This window comes from Dendrobates tinctorius, unplaced genomic scaffold, assembly GCF_039654945.1.
Source record: "Dendrobates tinctorius isolate UK_male_01 unplaced genomic scaffold, ASM3965494v1 ptg000160l, whole genome shotgun sequence".
NCBI classification, from domain to species: domain Eukaryota; kingdom Metazoa; phylum Chordata; class Amphibia; order Anura; family Dendrobatidae; genus Dendrobates; species Dendrobates tinctorius.
Genome location: NW_027361827.1, coordinates 17,405,844 through 17,429,911, shown reverse-complemented (window position 1 = coordinate 17,429,911; position 24,068 = coordinate 17,405,844). Strand labels below are relative to the sequence as shown.

The 24,068-nt window shown below is 41.5% G+C and overlaps 1 protein-coding gene across 2 annotated transcripts in view; it reads right to left on the bottom strand.

Annotated features, from left to right (window-relative positions):
* Positions 1-2,329: 2,329 nt before the first annotated feature.
* The window catches only part of LOC141052448 (paralemmin-1-like), a 276,003-nt gene continuing 254,264 nt past the window's right edge, over positions 2,330-24,068 (bottom strand). Inside the window, exons 6-7 of one of the 2 annotated variants that reach the window (XM_073549684.1) lie at positions 23,035-23,139; positions 2,330-3,087 (exon numbers count right to left, since the gene is read on the bottom strand). In XM_073549684.1, coding sequence (XP_073405785.1) covers positions 2,345-3,087; positions 23,035-23,139 — 848 coding nt within the window. In that variant the 3' untranslated portion in view covers positions 2,330-2,344. The remainder of the gene's footprint in view (positions 3,088-23,034; positions 23,140-24,068) is intronic. The other variant, XM_073549685.1, reaches the window with a different exon arrangement.

Genomic DNA, 24,068 nt, shown 5'->3' with positions numbered 1-24,068 from the left:
TGACTGCCCGCTCACGCCGCCGACTACTGACAGTGTACTGTGATGATTCAGAAGTGTGCAGTCACATAGAGCAACTACAAACTTAGCAACTGATTGGACAGCCCCTTTAATATTGACATGAGCTTCAATCTCAACCTTACTAACTATAAATCTATAAAATTCAAAAGAAAATCCCCTGTATATAGATTGTGAAAAGAATTTCAATTGCAAAACCATGTGTTAATAATCCGATAATTTCCAATAATCAGCACCATGTAACGCTCCTCCCCTTCCTACATATTTTAAGGCCTCCTTCTTTCTGCTTTGAGTGGTACCAGAGACCACCCTAGTCATGGACAGAGGATTTCATAGGTCACTAAAGAGTAGGTTGTGCTTTATAACATAAAATACAGTCGGGTTCTACACAATTGGCCAAAATGGAAATTACAATCTTGTACTCCTCTTGTACGCCTAGAATTTCAGGGAAGGTGTGCACCAAAATCGCAAGAACATTCACTGGAGTTTATAGTGTGTTTTTTACAATAAGATTAGAATCTATGGACATGGGTTTTACGTCTGTTATTAGCTTCAGATATGTTAATTCATTCTTCATTTACCACTTGAAACTTTGAGATCTCATGTATATCCATAAACTGCCAAGACAATTCTGTGAGCGCCAGCTATACTTTATCCTTATATCCTGTGATTTTTTTTTTATAACATGTACACTATATTAAACTCATTAAAAATAATCTCAAAAGTTGTTCTGTGATATGACCAACCAAACATCACCATACATACAGTATGTTCCGATATAACTATAGTATCATTAAAAAAAAAAAGAAATGAACACAAATTAGGATTAAAAAACAAAGCCAAAACAAAAACAAAATGTAAAAAATAATAGATAACATAAAAATATATATAATCATCTTTAATTAGACTACATCTGTTGTCCTTCATGTTGTTCTATGCAGATGAGGCAAATAATAATTAAAAAAAAGAAAAGTAAAAAATGAAAAGTTACTTTCACTACACAGTTGTCCCTGAAAGGAAATCTATATTTCCGGTTCAAAGCTTCAGTGCATGTACTGGACTGAAAGATGGTCCAAAGTGGGTTTTGGGGGTCTTACAACCCCTATGCATGTAACGATGCTCATATACCTGACATAGCTGTTAGCTGAACACTTGTTTAGCCCGCAGCTATATCTCCCGTCTCCTCTATATACCTGCATTCTGGTGTTTATATTTGGGAGAAGAAAGTAATCCTCTACTAGACTCCTCTCCTTCAGGTTACTTCATACAAAAAGGCTCTAAATTCAAACATCCCATTATTTCCCCTCCCCAAACCACACTAAATAGATGGGCAGCCACGTCAAACTTTAACTCACTGTGTATAGGGGTCGTGGTGAATAATATTGTACAATATTAAAATTAGAAGATAGGTCCACCTTTGTAAAATTTCTTATTGCTCAAAAACATGAAATAATCTTGATCTGTAGAAAAAAAGTATTTGTATGCTTAATTCTCCCAGACACTTAAGTGTCTTCATGGTTACAGACAACCACCAAAAAGCCGGTGTGTATTGTTATCCTACAGTTACTTGTTGCTCTCTTCCATACCTGTCCCCATCTTATTGCTAACCCACACACAGTCCGAGTGGGGGCAGCCGGAGGAACCGAACCTATGACTGAAGGACGAGACCATCCAGCATTGGTTGGCGGTCTGTAACAACAAAGACACAACTGGAACGCAAAATGCCAGGATAAGTTTCATCAAGTCTGGTTGGACGCTTTCATTTAAGGCAAGAAAATATAACCAGGCAAAACTACTGATGTATGTAGACTGGAAAAAAAAGTCCAAAAATATTAGTGCTCTAAATATTGTCTTCTGTTTAACCTAAAAAAATGACGAACCTTGGTGGGGAATATATGTAGTCATCTATTTAAGTGTCCCGTAGAGCAATATATTTGGCTATATTTTGTGCCTTCGGTGTACGGTAACTTTAAAATAATGTAATAGGTTTGGTTTTATGTAATTTCTACATGTGATAATTTCTCAGTGTCTATAAGCCTAGTGAACAACTCTTCATTCATCACGTCAGTCGTCAGATATGTCATATTTGACAAAGCATATTGTATGTGTGTGTATGTATAATATATATATATATTACATAGACACACAGTATATATATATATATATATATATATATATATATATGTGTGTATATATATCTAAGTAGCTAAACAAATTCAGTTCACTGTAGGCATCCACTCTCAGTACACGGCATTGTGCGTCGTACACAAAGGTGGGTGATACAAAGTTGGCAGTGTCGGTGCTGTTTAGAGTAAAAGGAGAGGCATAATCACATGACAACACAGCATTTGCAGCGTGCTTTCTTATCAGTACCTGTTATTGGCTCTGTGACTAGACTCTCCTCTTTCCCATCGGGAGAGGATGGCTCGGTGGTCTCGGTGAGAAGCTTGCCGGAGACCAATTCAGCAGCATTGCCATCCATGGTGGAGACGTCAGTAACTGTCTTCTCTCGCAATGACTTCTCATCATCTTCATCAATGAGCACAAGCTCAGCTTTCATGGTGTCATCATACCCCAACACCTTTTTAGTCTCGTCGTCCTCATCGATATTCTGGTAGCCCATGAAGATCATAGTCACTGGGTGTTCTAATGTGGCATCGGCTGCATCACTACCACTACTTCTTACTTGTTGCTGTCCATGTTTTAACGGAAGCCCTTTGGTAGACTTGTGCACCATCTCTAATTTTGCTTCTTTAAAATGTAATTCCTTCAAGTTATTAGAGATTCCTTCAGTGATTAGTGTTCTCTCAGGTAAAGTGCTTTGCCCCGCTACTATGTTTGATTGTGCAGATTTGTGTAGGAGTTCATCTACATCCCTTGTACTTAACTTATGGATGCCATTTTCTACCACAGCACCTAAATGGCGAAGCTCATACACTACTTTGTTACCATCATCATAGACCTTTACTCCTCTCTGTTGAACCACCTCTGGGTCAATTGCAGCTGTAGAGAGAATCTTGGTCTCTCCTGTCTTTCTGTCTTTCTCCACATTTATTTCCATGGCGTACAATGCTTAAACAGAAACAAGAAAGGAGGTGTATGTTACAACACGTAAAGCAAGTGAATGGTTAATCGGCAAACATACATTGTAATGTGCGTGCACTAATACCATTAACGTCATTACATAAAAAGCACAGTGTGTTAAGAGTTTGCTCGACAAGAACTTGTTAACCCCAATGTTATATGTGAGCACACGTCGGACAGACACACTGATAGGAAATAACATGTCAACTGTGATTTGTTACAGTTATGATTTCAAATGAGAAGCAACATAATATTGCCACATGACGGGTAACATTCCGGTGATTCATGTGACATGCAACTGTCACCTCGATGCAGAATGGGTAACATAATGTAGCACCAGAGTCATACACAGAAAAAAACCAACGGTGTCTTATAATCCATAAACCTATAGAATCCTACACTGCAGTCATCCCGCAGGGAATTCGGATTTCTGCTGGTAATAAATGAGAATAAATCATTATACAGATGAGACAATTCATGGTTCACCTCCTCCATTGCATTTCTTAAACACAGGATTTGAACTTCGAATTATCCTACTTTTAGATTTAATTCAGTGCTATAAGTCCTTAAAGGAAATCTGTCACTGGGGTTTGGTTATGTAATCTGAGCACAGCTTGATGCAGTTGCAGAGACCCTGATTCCAACAATGTTAAAGGGAATCTGTCATCAATTTTTTTTCTGCGGCCACCGGCACCAGGGGCTTATCTACAGCATTCTGTATGCTGTAGATAAGCCCCCGATGTTACCTGAAAGAGAAGAAAAATGAGAGCAGTGCGCCTGCACCGGAGCCGCGACGGGCAGGAATGAAGAGGATGACATCGCTGCAAGATGGGAGGCGCCGGACCGGACCGCGACTCCTTCCGGACCTGAACCAGACCCGGAACGCCCCCCGATGAGTATACTCTAACTAGTTTTTCTTCTCTTTCAGGGTATATCGGGGGCTTATCTACAGCATTACAGAATGCTGTAGATAAGCCCCTGATGCCGGTGGCTGCAGCTGATAGGCAAAAAAAAGGGAGACAGAATCCCTTTAATTACTGAGCTGTCATTTTGATAGAATCGCTGTTTCCTCTGCAGCAGATCTAGCAGTTCTCTGAATGCTGAGCTCTGTATAACCTCGCCCACGCCTCTGATTGGCAGAAAGCTGCTAATCATTGATGGGGTGTGGTTACATAGAGCAGGAGGACTACATGCCACAAGACAGCTAGTCCTTGAGTGATAATCTCCTGTTGATAAAACACTGATTTCAATTAAACAACAACACACGGACTACTAAGTAATACATCACTGGATTCAGGGTCACTGCCTCTACATCATACTGTGTTCAGGTTACATAGCAAACACCTGCTGACAAATTTCCTTTAAAGGGGCTGTCCTGTAAGTTACATTTATCTCCCAAAGCACAAGATAGATTAGATTACTTCCATACCTGCCTAAAACCTTTGCTCAGTACTGAATATAGACAGCTAATGGAGAAGTTTTCACACATGTTCACTAATGCTTCATTCACACAGGTGACATTGAAACCCTCATTCTCATGGTAAGTAGAGGTCTTAGTAGTCAAAACCTCAGTAATCATACATTTATCATCTATTCTGTGCATAGGTGACACATGTTGTTCATGGTACAGCTCTTTTAAGACAACTATATGTTAGTAATCGTGACAAAATACTTTTTTTTCTCCGTTAAAAGTTATCTTATGACCATAGGCGAAGGGTTCATTTGATGTAGGAGCATGGTGGATCTCATGGCTCAGTGGTCACGCTGTAAAATGGCTGCATTACTACATCAGTGTTACACCAATAAAATAATCATATATTGAGTTTACCGTTTAATATAGTGCAGTCAAATTCCAATTGGAGGTCCAGCATTCTCCATGCACAACCAAATCTTCATATTAGCACAATGTTCAGAAAACTATTAACTACTTCCCTTCTACCAAAATTGTTTAAGAAGTCTAGACTGTTGACAAGCATTCTATATACAGAGGCAACTACACCCTGTTGTTCTCAATCAGATCACCTAATAAAAGGGAATCTGTACAGTAAGGGCAGGGGCACAACAAGAAGGGAGAGGGTTCAATTTTTAAGCGTTTTTGCAGCGATTTTCGGCGCAATAACGTTTAAAAATCGTGTACAGAACGCCCCCCATGCATTCCTATGGCATTCCGCACATGCTGTGCTAATGCTGTGCTTTTTTCCGCGGCGGAATCGCATCGCGGAAAAAATCGCAGCATGGTCATTCCCCATGCGGGAAGTTAAGCGTCTCATGTGCGGTTGGTACCCACGATGTGGAGGAGAGGAGACTGTCCTCCAGGCCCTGGGTACCATACCCCTGTAAAAAAAAAGAATAAAAAATATAAAAAAATCGGGGTATATTTACCTTCCGGCGTCCCGCGCTGCATTCCCGGCCTAAGCGTTCCCAGTAATGCCTTGCGGCAAGGCCCTGTGATGACGTAGTCTCGCGTGACTCTAGCGGTCTCGTGAGATCGCTATAGCAATGTGAGACTACGTCATCACAGGTCTCGCAAGGCATTACTGGGAACGCTTAGGCCGGGAATGCAGTGCGGGACGCCGGAAGGTAAATATACCCCGATTTTTTTATTTTTTTTAGCATTTTAACATCCTATCTTTTACTATTGATGCTGCATAGGCGGCCTCAATAGTAAAAACCTGGTCACACTTGTCAAACACTATGTTTGACGAGTGTGACCAACCTGTCAATCACTTTCCAAGCGATGCTTCAAATCGCTTGGAAAGTGCTTGAATATTGCACACGAAAATCGCTGCAAAATCGCGATCATAATCGCGGTGAAATCGCGCTGAAAAAAACGTGCGATTTCTGGGAAGGAGTCCAGTTTTTTTTTAGTGTCCGGAATAAAACGCTACGTGGGCACATAGCCTTAAAAATCGCTACGTGGGCACACAGCCTTAAAGGGAATCTCTCAGCAGGTTTTTTCTGTGTAATCTGAAGACAGCAGGATATAGAAGCAGAAGCACAGAATTCAAGGATGTGTCACTTGTCAGTGTTTACCATGTCCAGGAGGAACAGGCTGCGCTGATATTTTCAACTATTAAGATTATCCTGCGTTACAGCAGCATTCTGACCATTTGATTACTGGCGTTATCAGTGAATAACATAAAAAGCACCCTCCTTCAAGCTACTTTCAAACATACTAGCACGTAACTGATGAAGGTCTATATCGACCGAAACGTTTTCTGGTACTACAATAAACTGCCTCACCAAGCATTAAGTTGAGTGCCAGGTTTTCATTTTATCACTTGTCAAAGTGTGTGCTGTTGTGTACTAATTGTGAAGGATTTATCACTAAGAGATTAACATTGCTGGACTAGGCAGCTCACTGTCTATGGACATTGTACATGGAGAGCCTGGTGTGGGCGGGGTTAGCTTTAGCAGCTCTGCTTCAGTCTAAATCAAAAAGCTCTAATTGTGTCAGAATGGCTTCCCCCAGCAAAACTAAGTGACACATTGTTGGATTCAGCTTCTCTTTGCCTACATCAGGCTGCTCTCAGATGAGGAAGCAAAAACCTGCTGTCAGATTCCCTTTAAGTTCTAGGAGGGTTGGGTGATAATGAGTAGAGAAAGAATTGAACTCATATTGTTCAGCAAGGCAGGAGGGCCTAGCAGTTAAGTGAGCGCATTTATCGCCAAAACCATTGAGTCCATTTATGTCCTTTAAATCACATTCAGTGTCTGCAGCTTAAAGGGAATCTGTCAGCAGGTTTTTGTTATGGAATCTGAGAGCAGCCCGATGTAGGGGCAGAAACAGTGATGTGTCACTTACTGGACTGCTGGGTGTAGTTTTGATAGAATCCTTGGTTTCTGTGCTGTAGATGTAGCAGTGGACAGAATGCTGAGCTATAAATAACCCCTGATTGGTAGCTTTCTGTGTATACTGTGCATTATCAGCAAGCTGCTAATCAATGGTGGAGATACACAGATTAGTCGGACTGCCTGGCACTCAATGCCTAGTCTGCAGTGATAATCTCTGGCTGATTAAACACTGTTTGCATTGTAACTACAGTAAGCAGTCTGGTAAGTGACACATCCTTGGAATCAGCCCCCCATCCACATTTTGCTGCTCTCAGATTAAATAGAAAAAACCTGCTGACTGATTCCCTTGAAAAGGGTTTTTGGGACTATTTTTTTATGAGCCTAAGAACAAACAGGTAGTTTCAAACTACCTGCCTGTCCTATCCAGTGCCGTCTCAGAGTGGTCACAGACCGCTCCTGCGGGCGATTCTACTGCTCCAGGTTAAGAGCAGCTCGTCCTCTTCCAGACTTCTCTGTCGACAGGAAGACTGCCAGCAACCGGCAACAGAGCAAAGCGGCAGAAAAGCAGCTGCTCAGCCGACATGGCATCAGCGGAAAACGAAGGATCGCTGGCAGGTTAGCAACTACCTGCCTGTTAGTTCTTAGGCCCATAGTAAAAAAATTAAATTAGTTCCAGATAACCCCTTTAACTAAACGACTACTATCTGGGCTGCGCTGAACGCTGAAGTTAAATTAGCTAAAGACTGATGCGTGTGCCATGACACGGCCGTGGTGCTCTAAGGAGCAGTCTATAGTGTAATGTTTAATATAATCCATATTTTTCCTAAAATGTCACTAGCTACAACCTAAATGTTCTGATGGAAAAATATCTATCCAAGGCGATATGTGGTGACATACTGTTTGGCGTCACTCTTTTATAGGTAGTCCTAGTCAACCCATTATCCTCTGAAACAGGATAGGATTGACTGGGAAAACAAGAGTACTGCTGTCATGATCCAGGCCAGGTTTTTTGTCTTTGTCTCTCCTTTCCCGGTCTGGTCATATCAGGGGTTAATTTTCCCTGCCTCGGTCCTGTGTACAGTCTGCTATATCTCTGTGCTGCAACCTGTGTGCAGTGCCAGTTATATTGCTTGCCTTTGGCGAGTTTAGCTGGCTCTGGTGAGTTCCTGATCTGTCCTGCTGCATTCATCTGACTCTACCTGTGTCTGTTGACCTTTGGACTGTGTTCAGACTACCCATGTGTCATTGCCCCTTTGCATCTGATATTCTGTTGCTGACCTTTGGACCGTGGTCAGACTACCTGTTTGCCCCTTTGCTTATTCGCTGTCTCTCTGGCATTCTGACCCTGGCATGTGACCTAACTTGCGACTTTGGATTTCCCCTTGGTACTGCGCTACTATCTGGTATCGACTCGGCTCTCTGACTATTCCACTGCCACCTAGTGGTTGCTTCGCTGTATTACTGCTAGTCTGATTCATTGCAGGAGTTTCTGCTCATTCTCCACTCTGCTGCCATCTAGTGGAGTTTGTGTTACTCTGCAGTAACCCTCAGTACTATAGCGTGACATTATAACTGGCCACTAGTAATGAGCAAGTATACTCATTGCTCGGGATTCCGCGAGCATGTCCGGGTGGTCTCCGATTTTTTTGGCATGCTCGGAGATTTCGTTTTTGTTGTCTCAGCTGCATGATTTGCGACTGCTAGACAGCCTGATTACATGTGTAGAATGCCTGTTTGTTAGGGAATTCCCACATGTATTCAGGCTGCCTAGCAGCCGCAAATCATGCAGCTGAGACAACAAAAATGAAATCTCCGAGCACGCCAAAATACTCGGAGATCACCTGAGCAATGATGCTACTCGCCCATCACTACTGGCCACACATATTTTTTTTCCTCTCTCATGGATACGTACTCTTGCGGATCAGATGTAAAGTTTGACCCAAATGATGCAGGATTTGTCTGTAGAACATAGAGCCTTTGCCACCTTTCATAACCAACTCCAGGAGGGAAGTTTCTGAAGCTGTTAAATCTTTTCAAGACACAATCAGTCTTTAGGCAATCTGATCCCATTGATGTTTCTTTACACTCTCCTGAACCTACGATCAGGTTCCCAGATACTCTTCGGAGAGAAGGAGAAGTTTTGTACATTCAGAGAGTGTTGTAAGTTACTCTTTTCCCTTAGACCCAGATCCTCTGCAAGTGAGAGTCAATGGGTGGGGATAATTTTGTCTTTACTCAGGGAGGGTCCTCAGACTTGGGCTTTTTCCCTACCTTCTACTGCCCCTAAACATATGTCTGTGGATAAGTTCTTTGACGCCTTAGGACTGATTTATGATGAACCAGACTGGACACAGGAAGGAGGAGGGGAAAATTAACCCCTGACATGACCAGACCAGGAAAGGAGAAACCAGACAAAAACCCCGCCAGGATCATGACAACTGCCATCCCAAATGAGGCCTGGATCATGACAACTGCCACCCCAAATGAGGCACCTTTAGGGTCTGTGCACACGGTGTGGTTTCTACTGCGGATCCGCAGCGGATTTGCCACTGCGGATCTGCAGCAGAACTGCAGGTGATGTACAGTACCATTATAGCCTATGAAAAAAACGCTGTGCACATGCTGCGGATTTTTCTGCAGAAAAAAAGCAGCATGTGACTTCTTTTGTGCGGTTTTGCTGCAGTTTTCCACCTGCTCCATTCTACAAATCTGCAGGTGGAAAACCGCAGTGGAAAACCGCACAAAAACCGCAAAAAAAGGAAGAAATCCGCAGGAAAAATGCAGGTCATTTGACCTGCGGATTTAGTAAAATCCGCGCGGTAAAATCCACGGGAGGATCCGCACCGTGTGCACATAGCCTTACTCCTCCCTGCAGCTTTCTGAACTGATATTTCATATTTTACTTACTCATTAAATTATGTCTCACTTATTGTGTAAGATGTCACACATCTTGTTCTTTTTTCCTGGCAATAAAAGTTATGTTTGTCTCTTTTAAGATGTAATTTTTGTTGTACAATTGATTAGTATACTTCATCAAGCAATAATAAAAAGAAATAGAAGAAACATCAAAAGTGATGGACAAGTAGAATATGCTGAAAGAAGTAGATATATGAGATAGAAAAACAAATATTTAACAGTAGAAAGACGCGTCACATCTGTGGCCGAGCTATGCTATCAGTTATGGCTACTTGTCCAGATGAGCCACTAAATATGATGTGATCCTTTGTCTTCGCTGACGATCGGCCTGTCCATCCTGTTTTCTTTTGTCAGGACGACAGAACAGACTTTGAATTGTTGTAAGGGACATTGGTTTGGATGGACAGCATAAATGGGAGTAGAGTAGCTCCATTTTCGGTCTTCATTCATTCATACCGAGAAGGGCTTCAGTTCAGTGCTCTTACCCGTTAATGGATCCTTAGTGTTTCGGATACTTACAGAGACAGACATTGTAAGAAAAGACACAACATGATGATAAACGCGTCTGACATCCATTGTCTGGAGCAGAGGCACAACAAACACTGACTATTACATAGAGATAGCCAAAAGTCAGACCAAGAATTTCAGGTCAGCAAATGAACCAAGCCTCTGAGGCTGCAAGAAATAAAAATAGGCTATCTTTTATGGACAGAGGAATTGACAGCAGGAGGCAGCCCGTTATTCATTCTCTAGAATTACCATGTTGTATCAGCACCTAACGCGGTTCCAGTAGCAATCCACAGACTGTTTCCTACCAGCTCTATCCTCTGCATTTATCATGGGTGCTTTCTAACACCGCGCGTTGCGGTTACTTCTTATATTTTGTTGAAAGTGACAGTCAGGGGTCTGTTGTACAAAGGCTGCATTACATTTAGGGTTCCTTCACACATCAGTGATTTTTCTCGTATGCAAAAACAGTGGTCTGAGTATCATCAGTGTTTTTGATGAAAGTGTGATCAGAGTTTGGTCAGAGTCAGGAGTTTGACTAGAATGTCATCAGATATTCTTGAGTGAAAAAATAAAACAAAACATGGATGCTTCTGAAGCTCCTCCTATTAAATAGGCCATGAAAAAGGACAACACACAGATGGCATCTGAGTACTGTCCAATGTTTTCACAGATCCATAGGTTTCCATTGGCGAGTTTGAGCACAAACTCTTATCAATATTGGACAAGCGTTTGTGTTTTGGGGTGGACCAATCGGTTCATGGAAAAAAATTGAACATGTGAACTTCCCCATACAATATCATAGGTACAAGTTCTATCCAAGAAAACACAGATAAAACGTGTACGAGAAAAGCTGATGTCTAAATGAGCCCTTATAAAAAGTAACTAAAATGCTGCAATAAATTTGGCACCCAACAAGAGATGACCCATTTATCAAAAAAAAGTATCAGTGTAAATATATCAGAAAACTAGCACAAGTTTATTCCATGTCTAATCATATCATGAGTTACATGTCAAAGATCCACAATACGGCCAAATTGCGGAATAACAAGGACAGGTTGTTTATTTTTTCTACCTCTGGCATATTACTTGTCGATAAAGCAGTCGTCTAGTGATTCATGGATTGCCAACCACCTCATTCACCTCATAGCCCCCTGTCACTATTATAGCAGTATGCTTACAGATTTATGTTCTCTTTTAAGAGGTGTTTTAACCTCCTAACACTGCAATGTTTGAAGGAAGAAGTTTTATCCTGTAGTGTCCCTTATTCTAGTGAGGCAGGACTAGATAGGTTGGGCACTACCCCAGATCCTTCAGTCACACTTCATTGGGCATGATTACAAATTATATCCAGAAAGGTGCGATAAGAGAATCCGAGGTAGTACTGCAGGGGAAGAGAGACCTTATCAGGTTAGAGAATTCTATTACTATAGTAATAATTGGGGGCAGTCATGGGACCTGTTTGGTTCCCTTTAAAGCACACTGAAGTTTGGCCACAGCTTCATGCAACTCTCTCTCCAGTGACATGTATGGGAGATCTAAAAAGAGCTATCTAAGCACTGTGCAAGACTTTCGAGAAGTCCCATAGATTTTAACGTGTCACCTCTCCATAGAACTTTATGGAAAGTGTTGTGGACTAAACCCCCGTACTCCTGATAGACAAGAGTACTGGTGATATGTCTTCATGGTAGATCCTGTAGATATGCTATGCATTTCTAATATGGAGATAATCAGCAGATTTTCATGAATTTTAATCTAATCCAGAATTGTACTGTCTGTATTCAGATGTAGTGTTTGTTACTACTACAAGAACAACATAATATGCAGTTATTATGGCGCCCCTACATTTACTGCCTAGCGCAGAAGTGGGTCGCCCTCCCAGGGCTGTGGGGTACTCGGTACCGGGCCGGTGTCGGCGGGATGTGTCACAGCAGCGGTGACCCGGTCCGTGGCCCTGGGCGCCCAATGCAAAAAGGGGGAGATTGAATGGTGGAATGTAGTTAATGGAATAGTTCGCTGCCTGCAGATCCTCTGGGGCTGGTGGTGTGTTGCAGCCAAGATGGTGAAGCTCCCCACAGGGGGAGCTGTAGCACCAAGGCAGTGTAGATGTAGGGGTAGAGGAGAGGCGCAGGCGGTGTAGGAGCTGGTACCCAGATGTAGCGGTGCCAGGTGCGTTGGCACAAGAATGAATGGAGGACAACAGGGCTTGTAGTTCCAAAGCTTTACTCACAGTCTGTAGTACACATACAGGTGCCTGCCTCCGTGCCGTGTCCTCCGGGTCAGGGACTCAATCAACCTCCAGGTCAGATGGAATGCTCCCTTCCAACACTCCGCCAACATGTGCCTTTCTGAACGTCTCCTCTATAGCGCCTTTAAGTGTGAAGTACTCCTAGTACTGAGTTACACTGGAGTGCCTCCTGACAGATGTTCCCAAGAACTCTACTTGTACGGCAGACAGCTGTAGCCTGCTTCGGGGACTCCTTACTCCTAAGGCCCCGGCCTTGCGCTTAGAACTTCTAGGCAGGGTTCTTCCTCTAACCCACGTCCTCTGTTCTTTTTACTCCTACGTTCCGTACTAGTCTTTCCTTCTTATAGAAGATCAGGTTTCGGTTCAATGTCTTTCTCCTTCTTTCCTTTCCCGTGCCAGCAGACCCAGGTCACTGAGGTCTGCTGCAGCACCTCCTTCCTCCATCCCTCTTCAAGGGATCTCCTTTCCTCACTCCTCTCTGAGTGACTCTCTGACTGACTGACCTCGAACTGCCTTTAAATTCTAAACCTTCCCACTCTTTTATGTATTCTAACTCCACCCGCCTCCCAGCACGTTTCGTGTTCCAAGCAGGGAGCCACCAAAAGTGCTCTGCTACACTCCAAGCAGGGAGCCGCAATGTGGCTTTGCTGAACTACTCTGTTGTGTGGGATGCAGGTGTTGGAGCGTGGTCAGGAGCCTCCAACTTACCTGGATGGTGTGGCACCACACCTCAGGAGGAGGTGCAGTACCTCTGTGGCGACTGAGCCTCAGGGGCGCAACAGAAGCACATGGTGTATTGCACCCTATGTTCTACGCAGTCTACAAACATCCAAAAGGTGAACTGAAGGAACATTCATGCAGCGCTGATTGTCGGCCGTACCACTGGACACTCATCTATATTGGAAGTTCCACTTGTGACTAGTTTTAGGAGATTAATCAATTTGTATAGACGGGGTTACATTTATGAATTAAAGGGGTTGTCCGGTTAAAACCGATAAATCTGTAGTCAGTCTGTGTGACTGCAGACTTATGAATCCCTTCAGCGCAAGCACTGTGTGCTGCGGTGATTCCTGGTTTCAGACCCGGGAACGATGGGTATATACTCCCGTCCAGTGGGTGCGGACTTGCTCTCCATACTCTTGTATAGGGGTAAGGCCACGTCCTCTAGTTGGACACGCCCAGTGACCGGCCGCATCACTAGACGGAGAGCAGCTGTTCTCTATACAAGTGTGTGGAGCAAGGCCACGTGCACTGCCTGGGAGTATGTATAACTCATACATACCCCTTGGTCCCCGGTCTGAAACCTTTGAATCCCCGCAGAGCACGCTGCGTATGCGCAAACAGTGACTGCAGACTTATCGGTTTTGACTGGACAACCCCTTTAAGATAAAACTCCACACTGATACAACCCTATATCCTGGTAGAAATTATAGTGTATGATGTTTCGGATTATGAATAGTGTATGAATTTAAAGAGGTTTCCTAGGCTCCACTTACATTTCAGATTCCTGAATCTCGACAGCATGCTTCTTTGCTCAGTGTCACGATTCCACTTGAGCTGTTGTCACAGATTCGCATATTTGTGGTCACCTATTGACTAGAAACTTTTCCGCTTCTATCAATGGTCTATTGAGAGAAGCAAATGAGAAGCTAGTTGGCACATTACAGCAACTATGCAAATCGCTGACGAAAAAGTGGAATCGTGACACTATGTAAATAGCACACTGTCGGGATTCAGTAATCTCAGAGTCGCTGCAGGAATTTATGTGGAACCTGGAAAACCACTTTAATCCAATCTTATGATCTCGATATAATTCTTATGTTGGTTTCTTCATTTCATATTTTTTTATTGTAGTCAGAAAAAAAAGTAATACAAAAAGAGATATATAAAAATGTAATATATTGTTATACAGACATTCCTCATTCTATTTTTTTCGTTTTCTGCTTCTACTTTCTCTCTACCACCTTCCAGCCTATTTCTGGAAAATAGTGAAGACCCCCAACAATACTGAGCAGGGCAATTAATGTGATTTGAAATTTGTCAAATAATTGTAGGTATTGTAGCAGATTTTGGGTAAACATTTTTCATAAAAAGAAATCTTTATACGTTTTGTAAGTTGTATCCCCTTTTCTATGATAATTATCTGAAAATCTGCAAAGCTGTAATCTGTATAACTTGGTGATCCAGCCCCTACTAAGTGCCATGGATGTAGAATAAATGGAATTTTATTGTATGTTGGCTTTGGTCAGACTTTATTACACTTTCTCTATGGTCATATGATAATATAGAATTTTCATGAATTAGGGCTCATTCAGAGATGTCCGATTTTCCACGTACAAGAAAAACAGAAAGGTTATTCTCATATGAGGTGGTTTTGAGTGTGGTCCGAGTGTCATCTGAATTTCTTGTATATGGAGAAATTTAAAAAAAACACAAATTCTCCTCTTTCTCAATTTTTACAGTCTGTTCCGCACTTGTTTTGTCACAGACCCATTGACTTGCAATGTTGATTTTGATCTGACCCTTGGATCAAACTAGGTCATGTCTCGGTGATTTTCTGCTGATCTCTCTGACTGCGGAAGATCACGGACATGTGAATGGGCCCATAAACTATCAAAAGGTAAAAGGGCTGTCGATGAAAATCACGGATAGCACTCAAAACTCAAAAATCGGACACATGAATGAGCCCTTAGAGGTATTTCACTTGTAGACTACATCGTTGAAATTAACAACTTTATAATAAATGATATATTGATGGCTCCTGAGTCCTGACACCTAAAACCTTACACTGACCTCAAGATTGCTATGGAAAAAAGTAGTTAGAAGGGAATGTACAAAAGGCTCATTTTGTGACGGCAGTCACCCTTGGTGCTCCCAATAACATGCACGCACAGAATATTCAAACATGTTGGTTATATTTATTATTTTAATAGACAGGGATGATATGGAGCATAAAGACATCCCTGATGTTGCTTAACTCAGAAAACCAAGATAAAATCCAATCTGTGTGGGTTATAGCTAATCCATTTTGTAAGATTCTTTGTTTCTTTGCTGGGGGTGGGTGCAATTTTATGATTTGGTTAATTTTGTCTTTACCTAATTCATTCTTCCATATGAATAACACGATCATTTTATTGTTTGGGTGCCAAAATGAAAAAGTTCCACAATCAAAACACTTTAAAAAATACTATTTGTGCTATGTTATACTATTGCATTTTATCTTTTTTTCATCGACATAGCCATCTTAGATTTTGTTTTTTGACACGAATACTTTACATTTTCATGACATTATTTTTGGGTACATACAGTAAGTTTGGGAACCCCAGGGCAAAACTACTGTTATTATGAACAGTCAAGCAAGTTGAAGATGAAATGATCTCCACAAGGACTAAAGTTATAAAGTTACACGTGACATATTTCCTTTGTATTTTAGGCAAAATAAAATAAAATATATATATATATATATATATATATATATAGGAATACATCAGAAAAATGGCACCAAAAGATGAGATGCTGAGAGAAAGCCTAAGGCAGCAACAACAACAGAAATGGAAGGAAGAACAGGAACATGAAGCACCATGGCAAGACAAGCTGCTGCATGGGATGTACTATCAACAGATGACGGAGGTGGCTGACATGGGGAAATCCTACCAAGGGCTGGAGAAAGCTGGACTCCGAGACAGCACAGAGGCACTAATCATAGCGGCACAAGAGCAAGCACTAAGTACCAGATCCATAGAAGCAGGAATCTACCACACAAGACAAGACCCAAGGTGCAGACTTTGCAAAGAAACCTCAGAAGCCATCTAATACATAGTGTCAGGATGGAAAATGCAAGCAAGAACAGCGTATACTGAACACCACAACCAAGTAGCAGGAATTATATACAGGAACATCTGCACAGCATATGGGCTAAGTCCAGGTGGGAGACCCCAGAAAAAGTGGTGGAGAATGAAAGGTCTAAAGTCCTGTAGACTTCAAGATCAGACGGGTAAGCAGGTGTTGGTTAACCAACCAGACATTGTCATATTATACAAGGATCAGAAGACAGCAATGATAATAGATGTGGCAGTGCCAAGTGACAGCAACATCAGAAAGAAGGAATATAAGAAGCTGAAGAAATACTAGGGCCTCAAAGGAGAACTGGAGAAGATGTGGAAGGTGAAGGTAACAGTGATTCCAGTGGTGATAGGAGTACTTGAAGCAGTGACCCCTAAGTTGGAAGAATGGCTACAATAGATCCCAGGAGCAACATCTGAGCTCCCTGTCCAAAAAAGCAGAATGCTGGGAATATACATCTCCAGCAAAAATTAAGAGACCACCACATCAAAACCCTGTCATGGGCAGCCCATACTCCAGACCTGAACCCCATTGAAAACCTCTGGAATGTAATCAAGAGGATGATGGATAGTCACAAGCCATCAAACAAAGAAGAACTGCTTAAATTTTAGAGCCAGAAGCAGTGTGAAAGACTGGTGGAAAGCATGCGCATGAAAGCTGTTTTTAAAAATCATGGTTACTCCACAAAATATTGATTTCTGAACTCTTCCTGAGTTAAAACATAAGTATTGTTGTTTCTAAATGATTATAAACTTGTTTTCTTAGCATTATTTGAGGTCTGAAAGCACTGTTTTTTTTAATTTTGACCATTTCTCCTTTTCAGAAAAAACAAACAAAATGTAATACTTGGAAATTGGGAGACATGTTGTCAGATGTTTATAGACTAAAAGAGCAATTTACATTTTACACAAAAATATACCTATAAAGAGAAAAATCAGACAAACTGAACATTTGGAAGTGGTCTCTTAATTTTTGCCAGAGCTGTATATATTTTTTTTTTTACTTTTATATTTTAAAAATTGCCAAAACTTTTATATGCCACTGTACAATTCATACAAAAACTGAGTAAAGTAATCAAAAGTTGTATTCACCCCAAAATGTCATGGAGACATCAACTTGTTCTCCAAAATTTGTATTTTTCTTCACAAAAAAGTAAATAAAAATAAGCTATTAACAGGGCATAGCAAATATAATAATTTTACACTTTCCATTGCTAAAGTTGTAGCAGTAACAAGAAAATGTAATTTTTTTCATAATAAAGCAAGAAAAAATGTTTGTTTTTTGACTTGGGATTTTCTCTCTAAATTATATTTGTTTAGGGTTACAATTCTTTTTAGCAAACTATAAAAAAGTAATTGTTTGATAGCTTTAACCCCTTTCTGCTATCTGATATACTATACCATCCATGTGACGTGGGCCTGTCTGACCATGGATGGTATAGTACGTCATCGCCATCAGGGGCTCTCCAAATGCGACATGACGCCCGTGGACCATTCCATCAAAGTCTACATTCCAAAACGTCACTACTTCCCCTCCGAGCTCTGCCATGAGCCCAAACAGTAGTTTTCTCCCACATATGGGGTACCAGCGTACTCAGGACAAATTGGACAACAACTTTTGGGGTGCAATGTCTCCTGTTACCTTTGGGAAAATAAAAAATTGGGGGCTAAAAAATTATTTTTGTGGAAATTTTTTTTTCGTTTTTTTCACGGCCAGGCATTATAAACTTTAGTGAAACACTTTGGGGTTCAAAGTTCTCACCACACATCTAGATAAGTTCCTTAGGGGGTCTAGTTTCCAAAATGGGGTCTCTTGTGGGGGGTTTCCACTGTTTAGGTACATCATGGGCTCTCCAAACGCGACATGGCGTCCAATGTCAATTCATGCCAATTTTGCGTTGAAAAAGTCAAATGGCGCTCCTTCCCTTCCGAGCTCTGCCATGCGCCTAAACAGTGGTTTACCTCCACATATGAGGCATCAGTGTATTCAGGACAAATTACACAATAATGTTTGGGGTACAATTTCTTCTGTTACCCTTAGGAAAATAAAAAGTTGGGGGTGAAAAGGTCATTTATGTGGATTTTTTAATTTTACGGCTCTACGTTATAAACTTCCGTGAATCCCTTGGGGGTTCAAAGTGCTCACCACACATCTAGATAAGTTCCTTGGGGGGGTCTAGTTTCCAACATGTGGTCACTTGCAGGGGGGGTTTCCACTGTTTAGGCACATCAGGGGCTCTCCAAACGTGACATGGCATCCGATCTCAATTCCAGCCAATTTTGCATTGAAAAGTCAAATGGCGCTCCTTCCCTTCCGAGCTCTGCCATGTGTCCAAACAGTGGTTCCCTCCCACATATGGGGTTTCAGCATACTCAGGACAAATTGCACAATAACTTTTGGGGTCCATTTTCTCCTGTTACCCTTGGGAAAATAAAAAAATTTGGATCTGAAATAATTTTTTGTGAAAAAAAATTTAAATGTTCATTTTTTTTTAAACATTCCAAAAATTCCTGTGAAGCACCAGGAGGGATAATAATCTTCTTGAATGTGGTTTTGAGCATCTTTGAACAGTTTTTAGAATGGTGTCACTTTTGGGTATTTTCTATTATATAGACCCCTCAAAGTGACTTTAAATGTGATGTGGTGCCTAAAAAAATGGTGTTGTAAAAATGAGAAATTGCTGTTTAACTTTTAACCATTATAACTTCCTAACAAAAAAATTTTGGTTCCAAAATTGTGGTGATGTAAAGTAGACATGTGGGAAATGTTACTTATTTTATGTGACATATCTCTGTGATTTAAGGGCATGAAAATTCAAACTTGGAAAATTGTGAAATCTTAAAAATTTTCGCCACATTTCCATTTTTTTTCGCAAATATACGCAAATCATATCAAAGAAATTTTACCACTACCATGAAGTACAATATGTCATGAGAAAACAGTGTCAGAATCACTGGGATCCATGGAAGCATTCAAGAATTGGCCTGGTCATTAACATGCAAACCACCCTATGTGGGTAAGGGGGTAAAAGAGGCCCTCAATTGAACTTTTTTTACTAAATCTGTGTATTTGGGGGCTGCATAATACTCTATGAGGGGTATTCATTATACTCTATGAAGGGGCGGCATAATAGTCTATGAGGGGGCTGCATAATGCTCTGTGAGGGGCTGCATAATACTCTATGAAGGGGCTGCATTATACTTTATGAGGGGGCTGCATTATACTCTATGAGGGGGGCTGCATTATACTCCATGAGGGGGGCTGCATTATACTCTATGAGGAGGCTACTTTATACTCTGAGGAGGGCAGCATTATACTCCATGAAGGGTGCTTCATTATACTGTATGAGGGGGCTGCATAATACTCTACGAGGGAGGCTGCATAATACTATGAGAGGGGCTGCATTATATTCTATGGGGGGCTGCATTATACTCTATGGGGGGCTGCATTACACTATATGAGGGGGCTTCATTATACTCTATGAAGGGGGCTGCATAATAGTCTATGAGGTGGGCAGCATAATACTTTATGAGGGGGCTGCATTATATTCTATGGGGGGCTGCATTATACTATATGAGGGGGACTGGATAATATTCTATGGGGGATGCATTATGCTATATGAGGGGGCTACATTCTATTCTATGGGGGCTGCATTATACTATATGAGGGGGCTGAATTATATTCTATGGGGAGCTGCATTAAACCCTATGAGGAGGGCTGCATTTTAGTCTTTGGGTGGGTGCATTGCATTCTATGAGGGGGTGCATTATACTCTATGGGGTGGCTGCATTATACCTTGAGGGGTGGCTGCATTATAATCTGAGGAGTGGCTGCATTATAATCTGAGGGGTGGCTGCATTACACTCCATGGGGTGGCTGCATTATACTCTATCAAGAGCTATGGGCAGTGCATAATACTATATCGGACCTGCATTATACTGTATCAAGGACTATGGGGAATGCATTATACTATATGAAGAACTATGGGGTGCATTATACTATGTGGAGTGCATTGTACTACATGGAGGACTATGGGGGTGCAATATACTATATGGAGGACTATGGGGAGTGTATTATACTATATGGAGAACTATGGGCTGTGCATTATACAATATGGAGGACTGTGGTGCACATTATACTATATGGGGTTGCACTATACTATGTGGAGGACTATGGGGTGTATTATACTATGTGGAGGACTATGAGGTGTATTATACTATATGGAACACTATGGGGAGTGTATTATACTATATGGAGAACTATGGGTTGTGTATTATACAATATAGAGGACTGTGGTGCACATTATACTATATGGAGGACTATGGGGTGCATTATACTATGTGGAGGACTATTGGATGTGTTAAACTGAACAAGCAAAATGCTGCCTATTCATCAAGTGATTGGATTGGTAATATGGAACAAAAATCATTGTTCTTAGCAGCACATCGCCCGGTGAAAACTGCAGATATGCTGCCAATAACATGAAACTTTTACCATGATACTTTTACGATGATACTTTGTATTTTTGTATTCTGTGCAAGTCGGGGTGTGGCTTCACCCTCTTGAGCTGTAAATTACATTTAAAAGCCTCCCTAGGCTAATGTACTTAGGTCTGGACCCGGTCCTTTTGTCTGCCCTTATTCAGACACTGAGGTCAACTTTGACACATGGAAAGGTTTTTAATATTAGACAGTGCAGGACCGTCTCGATCAGGGTCATCTTGTTGACAGTGAGATGGCTTTCATGCAATTTTTGATCAAAAACAGTATTACTAAGAACCCTGTGTTATTTAAATGCACTTTTTCCTGTTTACTTATTTAGTCACAGCAGGGTCTATGTTTATTTTGCTTCTTGTAGGTTTCTTTAACAACATGATACTGTATGGGCACAGATTGATCTATTAATGATTGTTCTGTCCCCATCATTGTTCCTCAGCTGGTGTAAAGAGAGCAGGAAACAAGCGTCGAACAACTTCAAAATTGTCGATCACACTCGTTTAATGGCCGGAAATCAGTGCATGTAAATACAACCAAAATGTCTCTGTGTCATGGTGCAATATGTTAGCATTTGGGACCCCATTTTAAACTTTTGCCCAGTTTAAAACCGGCCCTAGCCCCATAGAATAACACTGGGCCGTGTGCTATGCAATGTTTTATCGCATAGCACTTGGCTGTATTATACAGTAGTGTGACTCTGGTCTTGCAACGTAAGTCTATGTAGCCTTGTTCTGATGTTCTATAGGCTGACACTGTAAAAGCCACTTCTGGGTCACGCAGTGAATTCACTCAGAGGCGCAGGAAATCGGCAAAGGTAGCGATAGGAGATTATAATAGCACACACACTACAGTACGTACACATACAGGGCTCATGCAGACGTCCATGCAACACGGTCGTAGCACAGACTGCAATGCACAGTCTTGCTGCAGGTCTCCTGACCTAAGTGTGACAGCATTAACGAATTATATGAAGTTTTCATGCTCAAGTCAGGAGTACCGCAGTCAGAACTTGCATTACGGTCCATGCTCAGACTTTGTTGCACAGATGTCTGCATGAGACTATACAGCAGCAGCATGGCGGCTCAGTAGTAAGCACTGTTTCTTTGCCGCGCGGGGGTCCTGGGTTCAAATCCCACCAATATCAACATCTGCAAGGAGTCTGTATGTTCTCCCTGTGTTTGCGTGGGTTTCCTCCGGGTACTCCGGTTTCCGCCCACATTCCAAAGACATACTGATAGGGATTCTAGATTTTGAGCCCCATCGGAGACAGTGCCAGTAATGTCTGTAAAGCGCTGAGAAATTAATGGCGCTATATAAGTGAGTAAAATAAATAAATACACAGATTTAGAAAAAAAAATAGTTCATGGGAGTGCTACTTAATAACACACTTTTATAATATAAACTATTAGAAAATTAGCGTATCTTGCATATACAGTAGTATGTCGGTCAGCTTCACTGCTGTGGCTTGGGGGCTGTGTGGAGGCACAGTGTTAAGGGGTAAATATTCAGGGTTGGAGCATTTGCAGCTGCACATCAGCTCTATATTAGCCGGCACTTAGCCTGCATTGTGTGGGAACTACAACCCACCAAGGAAATGTATGGAACGATGCAGTAGGGGATAGGTAGTGATTCGGATTATATACGAAAGTGGGAACATAACATCAAATTCCTAATGGGTGCTAAACCAATCCCTATAAGTAGTAATTATATTTTCTTTTCAAAAAGAAAAGAGAAGATCTCTTGATGGCCATCAGTACAACCATAAAGCTCCACCAGCCCAACAGCTGAATGGGCATATCATGTGCATGTTTACCACGGTATGGGTGTAAGCAAGACCCAGAGTGTAAGCAGTGACCAATATCTACCTATTTCAAAATTCTAGGGTTAAATATCGATCGTGAACCAACTTTGTGCTTGGTGAGTGTTGTAATGTATAAACCACCAATAATAATGAGATGTTTCTAATATGATTCATACCGTTTCTTGGTTGTGTAAAAAGGTTGGGAAGGAAGCTTTCAGAATGCATGAGGTTTTTCCATCTCAATTCACAACCAATTAAATATCACTTTATTGATAAACCGTCCACGAACACCTTAAAAATGTATATCTGATAGGGTTTTATATACTCACCAGGTGCTCTTGTGGTTCCGTCACAAACGTGAGATGTTTCCGGTTGATGTGAGTAGAGGTTTGTGAAGTCAGGGATCTGGGAGTAGATATAACTTACTGCATCTGCTTTAAGAAAGAGCAAATACGGTTAGGTTATCAGCATTGTGGAGCCCCACAACCAGAGCGGTGCTTAGACAGCAGCAGAGAGCTAAATATCAGCCAGCACACTGTACATCAGAGCATTGTACCGGACCGCTGGATCAGAGGACACAAAGTGCAGATTCATGGCCTTGTGATGGGAATTCAATAGACTAGCTGAGGCAGGAGGGAACACATCCAGGTCCCTCAAGCTTAGGGTGATGGAGTTTTGGGGAATTTACACAGTGGCAATGCTAAACTGATACTTATGGCTTATTCAAATTATTTTATATTAGTACCACGGAGGAAAAAAAGGCTGCAGAAGTCGTATATGTACTTTAGCCACATGAATTATAAAACAAGCCGATCAATATTCTCTTAAAGTGATGTCGTAAATGAAAGTTAGTTTTTTTTTTTTTTTAAGTACTCATTTATACAAAATTTGATATATATTCTGATTATGGAATAAATTTGCCCCCATTCATATTCTCTCTTAAAAATGTAACTTATCGTGCTTATTCTGCTTCCTATACAAACTCTCACCCATCCCCTACCAAGGTCTGCATTTGCTCTATCTTCCGTCTTCATTCTCATCAATGTCTCTTCTCTTCTGTGTGCCCTCTAATTCCTGTCTTCTCTGAGGGGTACGCAGCTTCTTGGGTCCCAAGTGGTGCTTAAAAGGATTATTCTTATTACTTCAAAGTATCATCTATAGACAGGAGATGTAATCACTAATAGAACAGTGACGGTATGATCACAGAGACCGTCCCAGAATGGGGGTTCTGTGTCCCCTATTTAAGTAGAGTTGGTGTCACATACATTCATTCTCTATAGAATGGTTACAGATAGCCGGACTCGGCTATATTCAACAGTCTGATAGAGATTTAATGGAGTGACTGATCACAAACACAGCTCCA